The sequence below is a fragment of the Mauremys reevesii genome, linkage group 18, assembly GCF_016161935.1.
Source record: "Mauremys reevesii isolate NIE-2019 linkage group 18, ASM1616193v1, whole genome shotgun sequence".
NCBI lineage: Eukaryota > Metazoa > Chordata > Testudines > Geoemydidae > Mauremys > Mauremys reevesii.
Genome location: NC_052640.1, coordinates 23,586,419 through 23,606,966, shown reverse-complemented (window position 1 = coordinate 23,606,966; position 20,548 = coordinate 23,586,419). Strand labels below are relative to the sequence as shown.

The 20,548-nt window shown below is 52.9% G+C and overlaps 1 protein-coding gene across 1 annotated transcript; it reads right to left on the bottom strand.

Moving 5' to 3' along the window:
• Positions 1 to 885: 885 nt before the first annotated feature.
• VSIG10 (V-set and immunoglobulin domain containing 10) lies at positions 886 to 19,703 on the bottom strand. Its single transcript, XM_039505581.1, has 9 exons — positions 19,558 to 19,703; positions 15,968 to 16,252; positions 8,415 to 8,720; positions 6,743 to 7,030; positions 5,525 to 5,818; positions 4,712 to 4,822; positions 4,047 to 4,059; positions 2,901 to 3,067; positions 886 to 2,371 (listed from the first exon to the last, which is right to left on the bottom strand). Exons 1-9 carry the CDS (start codon positions 19,637 to 19,639, stop codon positions 2,247 to 2,249), a joined length of 1,671 nt encoding a protein of 556 aa, XP_039361515.1. The 5' UTR covers positions 19,640 to 19,703; the 3' UTR covers positions 886 to 2,246.
• Positions 19,704 to 20,548: the final 845 nt, after the last annotated feature.

The following is a 20,548-nucleotide window of genomic DNA, read 5'->3' as shown; positions in this document are numbered from 1 at the left end:
GCCTAAGGTCCTTGGTATTAATGTTACAGGGCTTGAGATGACTGTGCAGTGGAAGAGCCTGAGGTTGGAACTAGCCGGCTGGCAAGAGCACACAGGCAGGAAAATCAGACTCTAACAAAAGCCAAGCGTTCAGGTCTGCAGGGCAGCAGATTCTCTGGGGAAAGGTTCTTTCACTCTGCAGCCCTGTAGGGCCTAGAAGCGTTATGGCCACAGCAACCTCCACCCCAATGCAGAGAAAGTTTCCTCTCACTCCCCAGGCTGGCAGAGCACTCAGGTGTGTCCCAGAGCAGGGGGGATACCTGGTAGCCCACTCTAGCCATGTCTTCTGGCCAGCAAAATGCATCTAGGGCCACTACTTATGGGGCTTCAGCAGAAGCTGTGCCTAGCCCCCCAGGGCTTCCATTAAGGTCAAACAACTGAGGGGGGCAGGGAACATCCTACTGCGCTACCTGCATATAGGGTGTTCGGCCTTGTCTGTACATCAGCTTGCGGCCATTTCGCCAAACCAGTGCAGCCTCCAGCGTGGTCCCTTGGACAGAGCCATGTAGACATGGTTTATGTCCATTAAGGAATTAACTTCAGCTGGAGCGATATGTGCTCTTTCTAACCCGACAGCCGCAGAGGAGTTTTGCATGTGTTTAACTAAACTGGTGCAGACAGGTTTATAGGAACACTAACGAGCTTGGCAAACATTACCATTTCCTGCTTTGCTAAGGGCTGGCTGTGCAGGTCCCGGCTTAGACATCACGCACTGCGATAGGCACCTCTAGCTAAGGCCCCAGCACAGCAACAGCCATAGACAAATTGGAGTTATTGAATATGTTTATGTCTCAGAAAAGGGACGGCTGCACCCCGCCCCCCAGGCAGAAATGCATAGCAGACAGATTTGTCAGAAAAATAATTTTATTCCATAAACAAAAATCACATCCACATACCGCTAGAAACATTCTGTTTACAGGAAAATCGAGAGAGAGCTGCTCTTTGAAGCTGCGGCAAGGGCAGCACACAACTGGCTATCAGATAGGGAATAAATACTAGCTGCATTTATGGGGTAAGGGTTTGCTGAGGCAGGGCTCCAGCCCTTGATGAGTGAGCAATCCGCCCCACAGCGCCCTTCCATCCTGTTTTCCACCTACCAGACTGTGGGGGGATGGAGGAGCTCAGGGCTTCTGCCCTGCAGCAGGGTGGTGAGGCTGTGGGCTTCAGCCCCGAGCAGGTGCGCCAGGCTCTCGAACGTCTGAAGATTATTGTATGCAGCTCAGAGGATCGGTAATTTTGGCCACCCCTGGCATAGACCATTCCGAGCACATTGCTCCCCTCCAGGCAGTCGCACTGCTGAAGTGGAAGGCACATGGCACGTAGGCAAGTTAGGGTTCTGCCTTGCCTGACAATCATCTAAAGTTAGAAAGCCCAAAATGGAGGCATCAAAATCAGTGGCCACTTTTGAAAACTCAGGCCTGTGAGACTTGCCCCGCAGGAAGTCTGTGGCAGAAGAAGCAGAACCCAGATCCTGCATCTTAACCACAAGAACATCCTTCTTTCTCCCCACTAGGCAGAGCTGGCAGTAGGAGTACCCTGTGCCTTGGATGATGCTTTTAAAGCGGAGTCGGGTCTCTGGATCGAAATCACATGCAAAGCTTCAAGGAGATCTTCTCACTTCCTCAGTGCAGAACAAGCCAGCTGGCCCTGCGAAAGCCACGCAGCGCACAGTACATCCTGACCTTCCCTTCCAGCACCGGAACATCTTCATAAAAAACAGACCATGCACATTCTAGCAGTTATGAAGCAAACTCCTGCAACCCTTCCCCCCAGTTTTTGCTGCGTCTTGTATGGACAAGTATATTGCTGGGATTGCCTTTAGCCTTTTTCGTGATCCAGAACTGCCCTCCTGTTAACTCCCCATGGGTCCTGGACACAGTCAGCGGCAGGCTTAGCGATGAAGAGGATACCCACGGGACAAGATCTTTTGAAGCAGAGGCATATGCCTCTTGAACTGTCTCTGCCTCTGAACTTCCTCTTATTAACAAGAAAACCTGAGACAAAAGGAAAACTTGGGAGAAGGGAAGAAACAGCCAAAAAGAAAGAGAAGAAAAGAATCGTGAGAGAAGAAAAAATGAACAAAACGAAAGAATGAAAAACAGGGCTGTGGCGAGGGAAGAAAGAAACTAACAACCAGATCAGACGGACCCCACTGCAGGAATTTGAACAGCCTAGGTGCAGCCACGTATCAATGATGCATTTGAAGTTTAACTTCCACCCACAGTTCCATCCATTTCAGCAAGAAAAGGGAGAATTTGCCTCTGCGTAGTTAGCCTCTCTTCTCTCTCCACTTCCTCTGTTGAGAGCTCACTGTGCAGCTCACTGCTGTCACCTAGAAGAAATCACAAGGCAGGAGACCCCAGCACACAGTTACTACCAGAGCCATGGCCCAGCTCAGCCAAGCACCCAGGGCTTTCCCCGCCCCCGGGTGCTAAGCTGTAGTAGCCATGTTATTAGCGTGCATATGTCTAGCGTGCCTTTCCCCCCGGCCTTCCACTGTTTGCCCATTCAGACTGTGAGCAGCTTCTCAGAGCAGGGGCTCTCTCGCTAGGTGTGTGCTGTGCCCTCAACAACAGGGCCCTGATCCCGACCGAGGCCGCTAGACACGCACAATACAAATGATCCTCATCACCTAACTCCAGCTGCCGGGTGACGGCATGCAGTAGGCGCGGGTGGAGAGAAGAGGTGGAGTCCGTCTCTGCTCCTCCCGTCCCCCAGCTGGTGCTGCTGGGACACCGCCCAATGAGCGAGGACACGGGGAAAATGGTGGCCTCTCCCACCTACAGAAATTTTACCAAGCAGCTTGGTAGGGGCAGCCTATTTCCCTGTGCAGCGATGCGTCTCCAAAGCCAGGTGCTTACTCTCAGTGAAATGGTAGCCATAGCCAGCCTGGGTGCTGTTCCCGTTCACCAGGGCCGTCACTCGATGTACATTGGAGTTGCCAGTCGCCTCTTCTTCCTCCCTCTCCTCCTCCTCCCCTTCTCCATCTGAATCCACCAGCACGAAGACATCATCTGAGTCTTGATTCCTGTGAGCACGAGGGCAAATCAAAGTGACTGAGAAGGCTGCAGGGCTGCCCCTTCCCTCTTTCTTCCAGCCCCCAGCCTTCCTCCATTCCCCCAGGGGGCTACGGAATTGTACCTTTGTCTCTAACAGGGAGCTGCTAGTTACGGCTGCTTTGTCAAGTCCTGTACTCGCCCCCAAAGTCCACTGGCAGCAATAGGGCTGATAGGGCTTTGCAGCTCGGCAGCCTTTTTCATCCAAAGTCCTCAGAGCAATTTACGAACATTCATGGATAAATCCCCGTAATCACCCTGTGAGGCGAGAACTTTCCCCATTGCACAGGTGGGGAAACCGAGGCACGCCGGTGGGGAAGGAAATCGCCCAAAGCCACACAAGAGCGGAGCCAGGGACAGAACCCGGGGCGGGGGGACGGGGACAATAAGCACTAGAAAAGGGAGCTGGAGTGAAGAACACCACGACCCGCTGTCACTGGGGGTTGGAGAAGCTATTTGTAAACCAGAGAGGCAGCACGTTGCTGCTTTTATTTACTCCCTACACTTTAAAGAATCAAGGCAGAATTACCTTGTCTTCAGGGGGCAGGGGATGTGACTCAAAAGCCAGGCCCTCTCCAGCCCTCTCCAGACATTGCATAACAAGAACAGCCAAGGAGAGGAATTTACATGGGTGTTTCCTTCCCTAGAGGCAGCATATTCCCCCGGGTCAGCGCAACACGTGTGATCTCCCCCCTTCTAGCGGCTGTGCCACAGGGGACAGAAGCCTGGCTACTAGCAATAGCTAACAGACAGTCTCAAGTAGCTCAAGTGACTGGGGCCTGTGGCTTTGGTCCTTGGTTCTGTGCAGGACGTGGCACTCACCTTAGCCTGTGATTTCAGTCGATCCAGCTCCTACCTTGGGGAGCGTATAGCCTAGCTACAACCGCAGCAAGTCTACCAGAGAGCAGCTATACCGAGGTTTGCACAGAGATCGGGGGAAGAAACACTCACCTGAATATGCTGCCTGTGAGGGAGGGGGGGGGAGAAGGGAGAAAGGAAAAAAGGATTTAAGAGACCTTCATAAACGTGATTCCTCAGACAAAGCAAAGTCAGTTTCCCGGTAAGATCATTTGCTGCCTTTGGCAATATTGTCTATTATACTGAACTGGGACTGTCCCGGGCAATCGCCATGCAGACGCACAGCCCAGGGAGGTGCCGGAAAGCCTCGGGGAGATGGTGCTGTCCCATTGAAGCAGCAGAAGGCAGCTGTGGTCGGCTCAGAGACTGATGAGACACAGCATCAGATACAACTTTGCAGGGGAAGGGGAGGGCGGTTTTGCACAGGACACAGTCTCCAGTATTGCAGAAGGTCCCGCACAGAGACAGCCATGCCATCCACTCTGGGTCGGCTATGCAAGTGCCCCGCTCTCTGGGTACCTCTGCCCCTGCTCCCAAAGCAGACACCATTCCTACAGGGGCTAGGGGAAAGAGCCCAAGGTAAGGTGTGCACGTCAGTGGTGGACACAGGTTAGTGGGGCGGGGGTACAGGCTGGGGGTAAAACTAAAGGACTGCACCAGGTCAGGTCTGGAGAAGCAGAGCTCCCATCTGTGTGCCTTGTGGCTGGGAAGGGCAGAGGGGATGCAGGGGGTCGGGGGGGGCTGCCAGCTCCTCTTACCTTTCCGGCACAGGAGGGGGTTGTAGTACAAAATGATTCCGGAGATGACCAGAACTCCCAGCAGCAGCAGGACCACGACTGCTCCCACCACCCCAACTATATTCACCGGCTCTGTGAGGAGGAGAGGAGAGACGCAGCAGCTCAGCCTATGGGATTGTCACTGGCCAGTCACAGTGCTGCCCTGATGCCAATGGTTACCCTGTAACTGGCCTGCTCCTTCGGCAGGATGGGTGCATCGGGCGCCCGCTTGCCATTGTGCGCACACACCTCATGCAGATGAAAACCACTGCAGTGTGCCACGGGAACTGCCCCAGGTAGGCTCTGCCTGACTGCAGATTTCAGCACGTGCGCTCAGTACAGCTATACAGTAACACACGCTGTCGACTTCACGAAGGGACCACACGAGTCACTCGGCTGACCCGTAAACAGCTTCTCTCATACATCACGCCGGTTTTAGAATCAAGGGTGGAAGAATTGTGTCATTTTTCTCACTGATCCTGCCACCTCCGGCAACTGGACCCATTCACCAGACTAAGATCACGGCTCTGCGAGCCAGTGTCCGCTCCCCCCCCCCCGCCCCGCAGCTGGGAATGCTTCGATGGACATAGGAACATGGGAGACAACTATGAACGCACACAAATGAATGAGGCATAAGATCACCTCTCCCTGGGGTTTTATGTCTCACAGGGAGCCCTAGGGGGGACGAATCCAGGGCAGTACATCAGAGACTCACTTACTGCTCCTGTTCATGTCATGCTCCCTCTCCCTGCACCCTGCTTCCGCTCCCCCCCAGCTACAGCACTGCTAACTTACTCTTCACGGTGAGTGACACGTAGACTTCCTTCAGCCCCGCGGGGTTCTCAGCTTTGCAGACATAGTAGCCTTCGTCAGCGTCGTGGGAGCAGTTCTGAATGGTGAGATTGGAGACGCTGCCCTCTTGGGTGACCAGGTACCTCCCACCAGGCTGGATCTCCACCTCTGGCTGGGAGACATTCCGAAGCCAGCTGATTCTCGCAGGGGGATTGCTCTCCATCACCTGGCACGTGAGGGACACGGTGCCACCCACAAAGCAGGTCTTCAGCGGCTCCGTCGCCAGCGAAGGGGCCTCTAAACAAGGAGGGAGGGAGGGAGTTGAGAAGGAGGTTGAAAATCCTATAGGAAAAAGATCTTATGTTCCTAGAGCAACTTGCAAATGACCTCATGTGGGGTGTATGTACAAGAACCCTGGATCCACACTGGCAGGCAGCCACTGCTCACCCGGATAATTAGAGGAGGCCCGGGCCTGGGTCTCGGGAGATCGGCATTCAATTCCCAGCTCTGCCTTTTCTGACCTTGAGCAAGTGTCTTAGGCCCTAGTTCCAAGCACGTAAGCACTTGCTCACCTTCAAAGTTAAGTACGTGCTTTGCTGAAAGGGCCGGATCCCTTACTTTGTGAGGCAGGGTGGCCTGATGGATAGAGCCCTGCACTGGGCCTCAGGAACTCTGGGTTCTATTCCCGCCTCTGCCACTGGCCTGCTGGATGACCTTGGCCAAGGCACTATACCGCTCTGTGCCTCGGTTTCCCTATCCTAGCACGCACACACTGAAAATCCAGTCCCTTTACGGGATCTCAAGTTGGGCAACCAAAAAAAAATGGAGGTTCCCAACATCTCTATGGACTTTTTAAATTCTCAGCCCCGCGTCTGCAAACCTGTACGTGCCTGAGTCGCCGTATGCACGCGAGTCATCTCATGGACCTCCATGGAACTATTTGTGTCCACCAAGTTGGGCCCAGGCAGAGGCTCTGATCCCCGCTGCCCTGGGCCCTGCATAGCCATTTACTGTCATGTCAAACACTCCCATCAGGACTCACTAGTGTTCCCCGCACTTTGCACAGCTGGAAGTGATGACGGGAGGCACAGGGCAGGAGAGAATCAGACTCCCTGCCCTCAGCCCCGTGTCCAGGGCTCTCACTGGAGCCAAGCTGGCAGCCTGGCTCTCCACGTGCACAGGGTCGTTAATGGCTAACCAGGGAGGGACAGGCTGACGCACTTATCTGCACAGTGCAGGTCGGCTCCGCTTTCCCCTGCTTTAGGATGTGGCTCCCGACACACTTGAACTCCTTCCCGTGGAGGAGGCGAGAGCTGCTCAGCGTTTCCACGTGGGTGTCCCCGGTGCCGGTTGCATTAACGACCCAGCTCGAATTCTCCAGGTCTCGCCCCTCTTCTGTCCACTGAAGGACGGGGTGCGGGTATCCCCCGGGCCAGTTACAAAACAACTGCAGCATCAACCCCACTTGGGCAGTTTGAGCCCAACACCTGGGGACCGACGGCGGGGGATCTAACAGCAAAACAGCACGAGGTTAAAGACGCCTTCATCTCTGCTGAGATACACCATGCTGTGACACCGTGACAGTGTCAGCCCTTTAGCCTGGGAGGGAGGTATTATTTTTCCCTTAGCTCCTTTTAAAAATCTGACGGTTCTTCTCTCCTCCCACTTGCCTCAATTCCCTCCCTGCAAGTTCACACCAGTCTTTGGGGGGCATGTGTGCTCTTGTCATAGCAGCACACAGCAACCACTGGAGACCTGGGACGAGGTCCCCAGCAGAAAAGGCAGTGGGGCAATCTCAACCCAGCCCTTACGGGGAGCGAGAAAGCCAGTCTCCCTAATCACTAAGCAGTGAACCATCCTTATGCTGTGCGGGACAGTTTGGATTTTAGCTTTGCGTTAGCTGATGTTAATACACAGTATGTCTTAGCAATCACACCTTCGTCCTTCCTGATACATTGTGGTGCATACCCAGTCCCTCGCGGGCCAGATCTCAGGCTCATATATTCGCATAGCTCCATTGACTTCACAGGGGCTACATCAGTTTACACCAGGTGAGAATAGGGCCCGACAGCTTCAGAGCACTGTACAAATATTACTTGTCAATAAATAGCATAGAAACAAGGTGGGCGAGGTTACATGGTTTATTGCTCCAACTTCTGTTGATGAAAGAGATAAGCTTCTGAGCTACACAGAGCTCTGCTCCAGCGCTGGAAATTACCTTTCCCGCAGCTGAGGAAGAGCTCTGTGTCGCTCCAAAGCTTGTCTCTCTCCCCAACAGAAGTTGGTCCAGTTGAAGATATTACCTCACCCACCACATCTCTCTGATATCCTGGGACCAACACAACACGGCAAATCGTAAATATCATAATCAGTCGTCACCAGTGAAATCTCTCACATTGCGTGGAAAACGACAAGACTCTTGCTAAATGCATTCAGTTTGACGACATGGGATGAAATTTGGTGCCGCAGAAATGATCAGCATGTCCATTTGCAGTTGTGTGCAAAGCTGCACCAGGTCGATGATGTTAGACCCAGCTCCAGCCCAGGGTTAGACTTGTGGCCTAGATCACCGAGATCATCCGTTCAAACCTGATTCGGACAATATGCCTATCCTGGATCAGACTCACAAGCATGGCTGAGGCAGATTTGAATACAGAGATTCTAACCAACACCCCCCACACCCCAGTCCCTAGGAGGGTTCAGGGTTGAGGTTGACATTTGGACCCAGTTTTTTGTAGCAAAATATTTTAAGAAGCAAAAGCCAGGATACCATTCCCACTCTGATCACCCCCTGTGCTAACACCCAGACCTATTGGCAGGGAAAACACTGGAAGAGCAAACCCCCTCCCCATTCCTTTCACCAAGCCATAACACCGCAAACGCTCTTACGCACAGTAGACCAGGAGCTCCTTGGTTGATGTTTGACTTCTGCCACTGAGAGGGTTCCTTGCTGTGCATGAGTAGTTCCCCTGAAAGCGCAAGGAGAGATTTTGCAGGGTGTAGACGGTGGAGGTGCCATTGACTTCAGTAAACGTTTCTGGGGCCGAACTGGGCGGCTGGAAAGTCCACCCTATTGTGGGCTCCGGATGGGAGTTGCTGGTGCAGCTGAACATCACAGCGTCGCGTTTGTCTACGTACGCTGTGCCATTGGGCAGTTCTGCGGCGGGGGAGATGCTGACAATCACGTTGCTGGGGCCACCTGAAATGGGCAAGGAGAAACCAGAACTGGGGTGTGTAACAAAACAGTCCCCTCAAAGCAGCGTAAAGTGCTACCTTACATCTGGGCAAAGCTTGCCCACTATTTAGCTGGGGAATGCCGGTTATCTGGGGTCCCCCCACAAGCTCTGAAGGGATCCCCCCGTTTGACAATGCCCGTGCATACTGTGCGATCTACCTCCAATGGCTTTTAAAGGCCTCATGGAGCCCCCATTGCCAGGCCGTGGACAGCCAAAGCTTGAGTGCGTCCCAGTGCACCTGGCCAAAAAGAACCCTGCCAGCCCAGCCCTTAGGCAGGAGGAGGCTGAAGTCTGGCACTCCACATGGCCACAGAACAGCCTGCAGGATGGGAGCCTTGGTCTTCAGCTTGCGGGATCAGGGTCTTAGCAATGAGCCCCTGGGCCCAGACCCAGGCCTCCTCCATTCCTGCCAGCCCTACTCTGCTTGCTGCAAGAAGGCTGCATGTGCCAGCTCTGTTTTGCAGCCCAGATCAACGTACAAACTGCAATTCAGCTGCGGGGGCAAATTCCACAATCCAGAGGACCCAGGGAACGTCATTTCTGGACTCCTTCCAGGGCTGTTGGTTTGATAGCAACTGGGATTATGTTGGTTTATTATTTAAAAAGTGAAAGAACTGAACAAGGGTACAGCAAGTCAAGAGCCATCCGAAGCCCCAGACTGGTACATTCGCAAAGGGGTGCGAGGGTGGGGGTGGTGGAACACAGGACGGGGGGCTGCTCCCAGCTGTCGCAAAGACTGGGGCTGAGTGTGCTCTCTCCTTATTTCCGGTCTGCAGTTTGTTTTCTTTAAGCTCCACATCCATTCACGTGTATATCTGGCACTCAGGCAGTAATCAAACAACTCCCCCTAGTAATAGTCATGGGGATTTCAGGGTTTGCACATTGTGCTACCGTGCCAGCCTGCGCAAGCCGACTCCCAATTCAACTCTATCTTTAGAGAGCAGTTGTCAACACAGGGGCTGTCAAACAAAGCCCGCTGCAATCTGTACAGGAGGAGGCCCAAGGGAAAGGAGATCTGAGGGCTGCTCTGTAGGGCATTTATCCAGTTGGCAGCAAAAACTGCAACAACAAACATAGTTTGCCAGCACCACCCCAAACCAGGGTTTAGTAAAGAGCATCTGCTTCCCTTGGGCAGGAGTATGGACTAGGGTGTCAAGCGATTAAAAAAATTAATCGTGATTAATCGCACTGCAACAATAACAGAATACCATGTATTTAAATATTTGTGGGTGTTTTCTACATTTTCAAATATATTGATTTCAATTGCAACATAGAATGCAAAGTGTTCAGTGCCCACTTTATATTTAACTTTTATTACAAGTATTTTCACTGTATAAAAACCAAAAAGTAGCATTTTTCAATTCACCTGCAACTACAAGTACTGTAGTGCAATCTCTGTATCATGAAAGTTGAATTTACAAATGTAGAATTATGTAAAAAAAACTGCATTAAAAAATAAAACAATGTAAAATTGTAGAGCCTGCCAGTCCACTCAGTCCTGCTTCTTGTTCAGCCAATCGCTCAGACAAACAAGTTTGTTTACATGTGCAGGAGATAATGCTGCCCTCTTATTTACAATGTCACCTGAAAGTGAGAACAGGCATTCTCATGGCACTGTTGTAGCTGGCATTGCAAGGCATTTAGGTGCCAGATATGCTAAACATTCGTATGCCCCTTCATGCTTCAACCACCATTCCAAGGGACATGCGTCCATGCTGATGATGGGTTCTACTCGATAACAATCCAAAGCAGTGCATGTTCATTTTCATCATCTGAGTCAGATGCCACCAGCAGAAGGTTGATTTTCTTTTTTGGTGGTTTGGGGGTCTATAGTTTTTGCATCCGAGTATTGCTCTTTTAAGACTTCTGTAAGCATGCTCCCTACCTCGTCCTGCTCAGATTTTGGAAGGCACTTCTGATTCTTAAACCTGGGTCAAGTGCAGTAGCTATCTTTAGAAATCTCACATTGGTACCTTCTTTGAGTTTTGTCACATCTGCAGCGAAAGTGTTCTTCAAATGAACAACATGTGCTGGGTTATTATCCGAGACTGCCAGAACATGAAATATATGGCAGAATGCAGGTAAAACAGAGCAGGGGACATACAATTCTCCCCCAAGGGGTTCAGTCACAAATTTAATTAATACATTTTTTTTAACGAGCATCATCAGCATGGAAGCATGTCCTCTGGAATGGTGGCCAAAGCATGAAGGGGCATATGAATGTTTAGCATATCTGGCACCTAAATACCTTGCAATGCCAGTTACAACAGTGCCATGAGAATGCCTGTTCTCACTTTCAGGTGACATTGCAAAGAAGAAGAGGGCAGCATTATTGCCTGCAAATGTAAACAAACTTATTTGTCTTAGCGATTGGCTGAACAAGAAATAGGACTGAGTGGATTTGTAGGCTCTGAAGTTTTACATTGTTTTGTTCTTGAGTGCAGTTATGTAACAAAAAAATCTACATTTGTAAGTTGCATTTTCATGACAAAGAGATTGCACTACAGTACTTGTATGAGGTGAATTGAAAAATACTATTTATTTTGTTTATCATTGTTACAGCGCAAATATTTGTAATGAAAAATAACATACACTGATTTCAATTGCAACACAGAATACAATATATATGAAAATGTAGAAAAACATTCAAAATATTTAATACATTTCAACTGGTATTCTCTTGTTTAACGGTGTGATTAAAATTGCGATTAATCGCAATTAATTTTTAAAATTGCAATTCATTTTTTTGATCGTGTGAGTTCACTGTGATTAATCAACAGCCCTAATATGGACTTTTCCATTGGGCTGGTTAGAGAGGATACAGAGCGTAACAAACCTGGAGCCTCCCTTTCCTCTCTCTTCTACATGGAGTTTAGGCAGCAGAGTTAGGCTAGATGCTGTGCACAGGGTTTGAGAGTGAGGTTTATTTTGCTCATAAACAGCATCAACTATGTATGCTTGGGAAAACGTTTACCCTGATGTAGAACTTGCCATTTGAGAGAGCTCACACCACTTTCTAAACATGAAGTAATTAAGCCGCACTGGCCCCTCTGCAGGAAGAATGATTATCCCCATTTTATAGATAGGGAAACTGAGGCACAGAGGTTAAGCAACTTGCTCAGAATCACACAGAGAGTTAGTGGCAGAGCCAGGACCAGACTCTGATGCCCAGTTCCCTGCTCCATCTCTGGCTGATGGAAGGCTGCACAGGCTCAGCCAGAGCTCATCTGCATACTAGGATAAACAAACAGAACATTCATTTTCTATGACTCACCCACCTTATACAAATGTTCAGGGCAAAATAGCTGGATGCAGGTGAACTCCCCACCCTGCTTTGAACAGTCTCTATACGGCAAACACATCCTTTCTTGGGATCTGGCTTTATCGGTAACTCCAGTGACTAAGCAGAAGCCTCAGTATAAGCTTTCTTGCCAAAATTGGATGTTTCTAGTTGCAGAACTTCCTCTGTCCCAGATCCAAAGAGCCAGTCCAACCTCTGTTGGAGTTAATATGAGTGACCTGCCAGCACGAGTCATCAGAAATCACTCCACAGCTTTATTCAGGGTCCAAGTACCTGAGTTTAGGGTGACTCAGCAGAAAAGCACTGCATGTTGGTGCTGGGTCTTGGAATCTGCCACCTGAACTAGTGTTCCATTAGCTTCTGAACTCCTGGTTTACATCAATATAACAGCTACTGGCATTTAGAGACATTTCAAACCAGCAGCTCAAGAACTGTCCTCACCTGTGATGATCAACACTAACGACTAGCCCGTGCACGCGGGTCCACTTGCCCCACAAACATATTGTTAACTTACAATTAAGGGAGTTGAGCCACCGCTGATGCCAAAGTAAGAACGAACGTTCCAGGAGATTGGGTGTGCGTTTCCCCTCAAATCACACATCTCGGCACCACCACAAACACAGGACAATGGCTAAAAGCCACAACTGAACTCCTATTGATTGCTATCGTTAAGTTCTCACCGATATTTGGGACCTTTTCATTTAGATTTTAAAGCAGAAGGGACCATTCTGATGGCCCAGTCTGACATCCTGGACAACAGGCCGGAGAACTCACCCAATCACTCCTGCGCCCTTCTGGCTGAGGCAGGGCGTCTCTTTTCGAAAGATACCCAATCTCGACTGAAAGACTGCAAGCGATGGAGAAACTACCACATCCCTCAGTAAGTTCTTCCAGTGCTTAACGAGCCTCGCTGTGGAAAATGTGCCCCTTGTTTCTGGTTTGAATTGATCTAACCACTGAATCTCATGATGCCTTTTTCTGCTGTGTTAAAGCACTGTTTGCTATCAGAAATCTGTCCCTGGGTAGGTCCTTGTAGACAGTGGCCAAGTCACGCTTAACCTTCTGTTGGATTAACTAAAAAGACTGAGCTGTCCGTCACTCCTTAGCCAACCTTCTAACAGGAAGTCCGTGAACATATTCGTTTTATATATTCCATGTAAAACACCAAAACATCAACAACCAACCAACAAACCCCCTCAGTGCAATGATAATACAGACCATGTCTGCAGTGTGCGACCAAGTGTAAATAACTAAGGCTCACAAACAGCCCTACGAGGTGGTTCCACACTTTTACAATTGGGGAAACTGAGTCACGGAAAGGTTGAATGACTTGCCCAAGATCACTGGGAATTAGCGGCAGGGTTGGGATTAGAATTCTAGAGTGCGCACTGCCCGGCCCTATGCTCAAACCGCTAACCCACATGCCGCAGCAGCCTAAGGTTTATTTCTTGCATTTGAATACTCTACAGATCAGCTGTTCATTTCAAATCCACAGCGGAGTTCCCCGCACTGCGAGAGGCCTCTCTCCCTGCGTGACCTTTTGGAGCACTGCTCTGGGCAAAATGGGTGCAGCAGCTCTCAGTGAGAGGAACACCCTGACCACAAGCAGGAAGTACGGCTGAGAGAAAGGATACAAAGGATACAATAGCCTGTGCACAGCAGGTAACCAACAAGGAAGAAAGGAGCAAAGCTAATGCAAGGGGGCTGCATAGCTCAAGAGACAGCAGGATCCAGACTCTTCCTCGTTCCAGGGTACGTCTTCATTTGAGTTGGAGCTGTAAATTCCACCGTCCAGCTTTGATTGACGGAGTGGAGTGAGCACCCTAGCCGTACAATCCCGCCTGGGCCCCTAGGTACATACTCCGGCGGCCAGCCCAGCCCACCAGTCACGCTGCTGTGGCCACGCTGCTATTTTTAGCACACTAGCTCCATCAAAGCTAGCTCAGATGGGTGTCTATGCAAGCTAGACGTTCCTCCTCCGGCTCGAGTGCAGCCCTAGCCTAGATCACAGCAGTATGGGCTGTGCAGCGGGGCCTGTGAAAGTGGTGGTCACAGTCCAGGCCCTAGTGGATCAGAGTCCCCACTGCACCCAGTTAGGCTCCGCAGAGCAGCTAACAGGTATATTGGCAGACCGTGCTCCTCTCTAATCTCTAGAGGCGGCTGTGGCCGAGTGAGAGGTGAGGCACATCAGCAAGGAACTGCAAGGGGCTGACGTCCTGCCTGCCTGTGCTGCGGGTTTTCTAAGCTTTGCGCTCTTGTGTTGCCATCCCGGCACTAGATTCCCAGTTAGTGTCGGGCAAAACCCTGGATGGAGGTGTAAGGACAGCCTCCAGCGGGCTTGGGAACAGGAAGGAGTGGGGAGCAGATTCTGGAAACGGAGAGAAACTAAGACCCCCGTGCAGGTGTCCTAAATTAACCATATATTTACACAGTGCCCTTCATTCCAAAGGATTCCAACACACTTCCCAGACTACACACACAGGAACCTTCTCCAGAGAAATGCAGCCACTTCTGGGGAAGAACCCAGTAACCATTTAACAATGCCCAGCACTACTGCATAACAGTTCAGGACAGGGATTTAAGAAAGAGTTCTGTCCAGAGCTGAAGCTTCAATTTCAATCAGCAGAATACAATTACCCCAGCTAAAATTTGGCCAGGAAACAGGCCCCTGGGATATTTAACAGGCAGCTAGGACCTTGGTTTTATTTCTCCACGGGACACCGTTTCAATACTGACTCAGTGGGAAGAGGGCCATCTGCTGAATGAACACCACCATGTCCTGCAGCAGCCTGTGTTTTGCCGTCCAAGCACCAACCAATCTGGCTTAGCTGGAGCAGTCGACCAGGATGGCAGCCCAAGGTGGAACGTCTGCCAGCAGGAATGCATTCTCCATTTCAATTATGCAAGTGGTTTTGCCTGTCTCCCGACCGTTCACATCCCCTATCGTCCCCTGGACTGAGCTATCCCCACCTCGGCCCAGACACGTCAGGGTTTCCTTACTGTTGTTCAAAAGGGACAGATCTCTGCGGAGGGAGACCGTGTATCTACACAAAGCAGCACCTGTGACTCGCTCGGGCACGGAACCGGGGCGAGCCAGCAGAAGTGAGACAATGAGAGCCCGCCTACAGCTCCAACATCATAACCTGTTTCTATTCAGCTTAAATAACCCAAAGGGTAACTTGGACTCAGAGAGAGGGAAAGCAAGTGGCTCAGGGGCTGGGGATGGGATAAAGACCCTCTCCCCTTCAGGTGGGTGGTTCTATCTCAACCCCGAAAGCCATTCCCATTGGAGGGCACAGGGCCGTCTGTGGCTAGTATTTACCACCCTCGAACGGGGGTGCCCTGGAGGTGAGGTTGCCATTTCACACGTGGCCTCCTGCACAGCTGTTTTGGCAGACCACATCTGCAGCCCAGGCCAGGGCTCTGAGATGGCACCAAGCATTCTCCCTCTCTCAGGGGCTTGGCTGCCTGGTTCTTGCTCACATGCTCAGGGTCGGATCGCCATATGGTGGGGGGGAGGAAATTCCCCCCCAGGTCAGACTGGCAGTGATCTTGGTGGGGTTTCGCCTTGCTCTGCACCCTGTGGGTGGGGGTCCCTTGCCAGGATTATCTGGGTGTCTCTCATTTAATCATTTCTCTACAACTGCAGGGGCCTCGGGCACTGGCACACCTCAGTCCCTCCTAATCTCTGCCCATGGCATGGAATAGTCTAATCTCCTGGGAGTCCCGTTTCCTTCGGTCTCACTTCAGTTGTTGGGTTTAGTGTGTGGGCGCTGGCTGGTGTAGATGGCCTGTGATGTACTGGAAGTCAGACTAGGTGAACGAGTGGTCCCTTCTAGCTTTAAACTCTAGGACTCCGTGAGGTCAAGCCCCTGGCAGCTACAGGACACCGCGCGTCGAGGAACTCACTGGCTACCAGGAGCTGGACTCTGTGCTCTCGGACTGTCTCGTTCAGCACTTCCTTGCAGGTGTAATTGCCCCCGTCCTGCGGGCGCAGCGCTGAGATGTGCAGAGAGCTATTGTCCACCAGGGACAAGCGGGCGTCTTCGGGCAGCGTGGCGTTGGAGGAGAAGAGTGGGGGCACAGCGCCAGGGTCCCCGTGAAACCAGTCCACCTCGTCCGCTCGCTCGGACACATTTCGGCACACGAGGACAACGCTCTTTCCGGCCTCCCCGATGATCACCTCTTCTGTTCCTGCACAAAGAGAAGGGGAGAGTTAGAACGTGCCTCATCCCCCATGTTCTCACCACCCCCTTTGGTGGCTGGCAGGTGAATCCCCCGGGCATCACAGCAAAGGATTTGACATGCACCAAAGCAGAAGCCATCTTGTCCATGAAACAAAGCGGGGACTAAACCCCTGACTAAGCAGGGGGCCATCTAAGGTGCATGCTTGCTGCTGGAAGAACACTGGGACCACCCTGGTCATTCACTAACAGGTCCAACTTAAAGCATGTTTCCCTGGCTGCTGAGTTTCTGCCCACCCAAATCCCCTTCCAAATCTGCATCCCTGTTTCTGCTCAGTTGCACAAGGGGCTGTCCTTGGGTCTCTGTCTCAGTATCCTTTGCAACAGCTGCCACGGTGCCTCCTTTGAAGCATTGCTACAAACCAGCGCAAAGGATTCTGGGATGCATTTGGCAGCTAAAGATGCCTAGTACTGATGAGTGAGCAGAAACAGGGACCCTGCTTGGGCTGAAAATGAGAGATACAGGGATAGCTGCTCCCTCCCTCCCAGCAGCACGGCGAGCAAGGGATTTGTGAGGAGCCAGGCTACTGGGACCAGTGCATCGAGAGCCAGCGGTGACTGGAGGCTACATTTATCTGGTCTGAGTAGGGTTCAAAGTCACTAACCCATCTCAGCATTCACAGCCACCATTTCCCTGCATCCTCCCCATTTTCCTCCTTTATAGCAGCTCCAATTGCAACACTCATCCACCGGTGGGGGAGTCAGACAGTCTCCAGTAAAAGTGCAATAATATTGCTCCTGAATCAGTAGCAGTTGGAAGACGATAGACGCCACCTAGTCCTCCTCAACCTCTGACCAGAGCTCGGCTTGCTTGGCCCGAGGCCAACACCAGAGAGCAGAACTCCCATCAAGACGCTGTATTCTAGCAGCAAACCCAGCGCTGCACCACAAAGCGGGCCAGGCTTGGATTAGAGGAACGCTCAGAAAACAGGCCTTGGAATCTGGCTTACCCAGGCCAGGACTCCTGGTCTAACACCAGGCAGGTGGTGACCATACCACTAAAACGGTCTCTACACAGACTGCCTTGCTACTTACACAATAACGAAGGGGAGGAGGGGGGAGAACAGATGATTTGGTGAAAGTCTCTCCTGTTTGTGCTTTACCGGAAGCCCTGATAACGTATCTCACAGCGCAACTGCTACCAGGCTGGAGCGGGCAGAACAAGGAAGGTGAACTGACAAGAATGGTGCTGTGTTTGTTCTTTCCTATGCGCACCATGCTCCAGAGGCTATATATATAAACAGTTAATCACTCCTCGACAGGGGTTGGAGCTTGTTTTGCAAACACGTTCAGGGCAGCAGGGACGAGCAGGCTACATGAATGGTCCAAGTTAGCCATAAATCACTGTGCTTGTGGACTCAGCCCAGAGCCCGAGCCAGAAGAGCTGCATTCCATTCCCAGCCCTTCCCCTTAGGCCAGTAGCTAACGGCCCGATTCTGAGACGGGCCAGGCATTCTCCCATTCCACTGGATCATTGCTACCCAGTGGAGAGAGCACTGGACAGGGACCCTGCAAACCTGGGCTCTAGTCTCAGTGCTGCAATTCACTTGCCCTCTCTGTGCCTCTGTTTCTCCTCCCACCCTATTTCAGTATGAAGCTCCCTGGGGCAGGGGCTGTCTAACAGTAAGTGTCAGTACAGGGCCTAGCGCCACGGAGTTCCAATCTTGGTCAGGCTTTCTAGACACTACCAAAATACAAGCAGATCGGCCAATAACAGCAGCAATGAAGGCAATAGGACCTGCAGGTGAAATTCTGGCTCTGAACCTTTCTGTGCCTCAATTACAAACAGGGGATATAGCACCACGTACCCGTTTTGTGACGCACTGAGCTCTATGATGAAAAGCACTGTCTGTATTAGCAGATTATTTGTAATAAATCACAGTAGCTTGCTCTGATATAGCTCTCCTCATCCAGCTCTCTCAAATCACTTTACAGAGGATAGCTCTCACCACTTCACAGATGGGAAACTGAGGCACCGGCAGGGAAGGTGACTTGCTCAGAGTCCTGCAGCAGAGCTGGGCACAGAACCCCAGTGCCCTGCGTCCCAGTTCAATGCTCCATTCACCGCTTCCTCCTGTAACTCTTTGTTGTTCGGTCTAGGATAACTATACTTCTGCATTTTGATGATACACAGAAGTAGGCAATTTGGTTGTTTAAAAAAAGGTAACTATCAAGTTTTAATAACAGAAATGCTTTGAAGGCTTTTCCATGAGGCAACAGGAATTGTCCTGTCAAGTCGACCAAGACTCGTGGGGAAGTTTCCAACAGCTGTGTAGCTTTAAGAGAAAATTCACACGCTTTTGCCTGTGCACTCAGTGATCATGCAAGAGAGCTTGGCAACGCTGGGCACTGAAGTTTTCGCTGTATTTACTGCATGTGCAGTGGTAATGCCACCTTCCTCCATACTCCACATCCCTCCCCTGCAACGCTTCCCAGCGTGGGAGTATCCATGACCATCTTCTCTGCTGAGACTGACTGGCAGATGGCCAATTAGTGCCAGCTATGGAGGTGACTATTTGGGTGTTGTAGACACATGTCCATTAAGAGCTGGGCAGAGATCTAGAAAAGGATGGTCTAGTGGTTAAAGCACCTGACTAGGACCCAAGATAGCTGGATTCTATTCCTGGCTCTGCCACAGACTAACTTGGGCAGCTCACTTCATCTCTCTGTGCCTCAGCTTTCCCACCTGTACAATGGGATTAATCATACTTCCCTACCTCACCAGAGCCTTGTGAAACCAAACCTAGCCACAGGTTCCAGGAGCGGAGTCGGATACAACAACAGCCCCAGATACCCGAGCGTGGAAGGCGTCCCACGGAAAGCGGCGTTCCCAGCTCTGCCACGGCCCCGGGAAGGCTCTGTGCCTCAGTTTCCCCAACCTCTACAAGCGGAACCCCGAGCCTTTGCCCCGCTTTGCACAGCGCTCTCCCGAGGAGCGCGGCTGGATGGTTGCTGCAGCCGGGCAGGGCTCAGGAGCAGAAGCCGTTTGACCTTACAGCGGCCCCGCTTCCCCCGGAGGGGCAGGTCCTACCCGGCCGCGCTGGTCAGCACGGATCAGGCGTCAGGCCCAGGGCCGCGCCCCGGGAATAGCGCGGCAGAGGAGGGGGCCCTTCCCCGGCCGGGCCCTGCGCAGCCCCGGCAGGCTGGAGGGGGCCGAGGTGCAGCGCCGGACACAGCGCCGGTGAGGTGCGAGCAGGGCGCGGGCCCCTCTCCGCCCCGCCCCGGGGTCCACCGCCCCCCTGCGCCCCCCGGTACCTGCAGCGCCCCGGCCCGGCGGCAGCCGCCAGAGGCAGGCGGCGAGGAGCAGCGCGGCCGGGCTCCAGCCTGGGACCCGCATCTGGCCGGGCGGGCGGGCGGACACAGCGACGCCGCGCAGCGAGTGCCCCAGCCGGCCAAGCCGCCAGCCAGCCCCGGCACTGCCCGCTGGGGGCCGGGACCCAGCCCCGCCCCGCCCCGCCGGAGCCGCCCCGCCTCCCTCGCCCGCCCGCCCGCCCGCGGTCCGAGCCGAGCCGAGCGGGGGGGCCCGGTCTCCGCCCCGGGTCCTGCGGGGAGCAGCAGCGCTGGAGGCTGGAGCACGAAGCCCCCGACTCTGTCCCCGGCCCGTGGGGAGGCGGCAAAGGGGAGCAGGGGGTCAGTGGAGCTGGTGAAGCAGCCCGTGCTCCCTGATCACTGCAGGAGCCAGGACTCCCCCGTCCATTCCCAACTCTGCCACTGCCTGCCCGGTCCCGGTCAGGACCGGTCACTGGGGGACCCCGGCGAGCCCCCGAGTCCCCGTCAGGACCGGTCACTGGGGGACCCCGGGCGAGCCACCGGGTCTCGGTCAGTGGTCACTGGGGGACCCCGGGCAAGCCCCCGGGGCCTGGTCAGAACCGGTCACAGGGGTACCCTGGGCGAGGCCCTGGCTCCCGGTCAGGGCCGGTCACTGGGGTACCTGGGTGAGCCCCCGGGTCCCCATAGGACCGGTCGCTGGGGGACCCCAGGCGAGCCCTTGGGTCCCCATAGGACCGGTAACTGGGGGACCCCAGGCGAGCCCCCGAGTCCCCATCAGAACCGGTCACTGGGGTATCCCGGGCGAGCCCCCGAGTCCCCGTCAGGACCGGTCACTGGGGGACCCCGGGCGAGCCCCCGAGTCCCCGTCAGAACCGGTCACTGGGGGACCCCGGGCGAGCCCCCGAGTCCCCATCAGAACCGGTCACTGGGGTATCCTGGGCGAGCCCCCGAGTCCCCATCAGGACCGGTCACTGGG

Bases quoted from the DNA above. Each gene is read 5' to 3' on its own strand.
- VSIG10 (XM_039505581.1), bottom strand. From the start codon at position 19,639: ATGCGGGTCCCAGGCTGGAGCCCGGCCGCGCTGCTCCTCGCCGCCTGC. The intron at 16,253-19,557 runs GTACCGGGGGGC...CTCTTTGTGCAG, and splicing joins GCCGGGCCGGGGCGCTGCAG to GAACAGAAGAGGTGATCATC. The intron at 4,823-5,524 runs GTAAGTTAGCAG...TCCTCCTCACAG, and splicing joins CGTGTCACTCACCGTGAAGA to AGCCGGTGAATATAGTTGGG.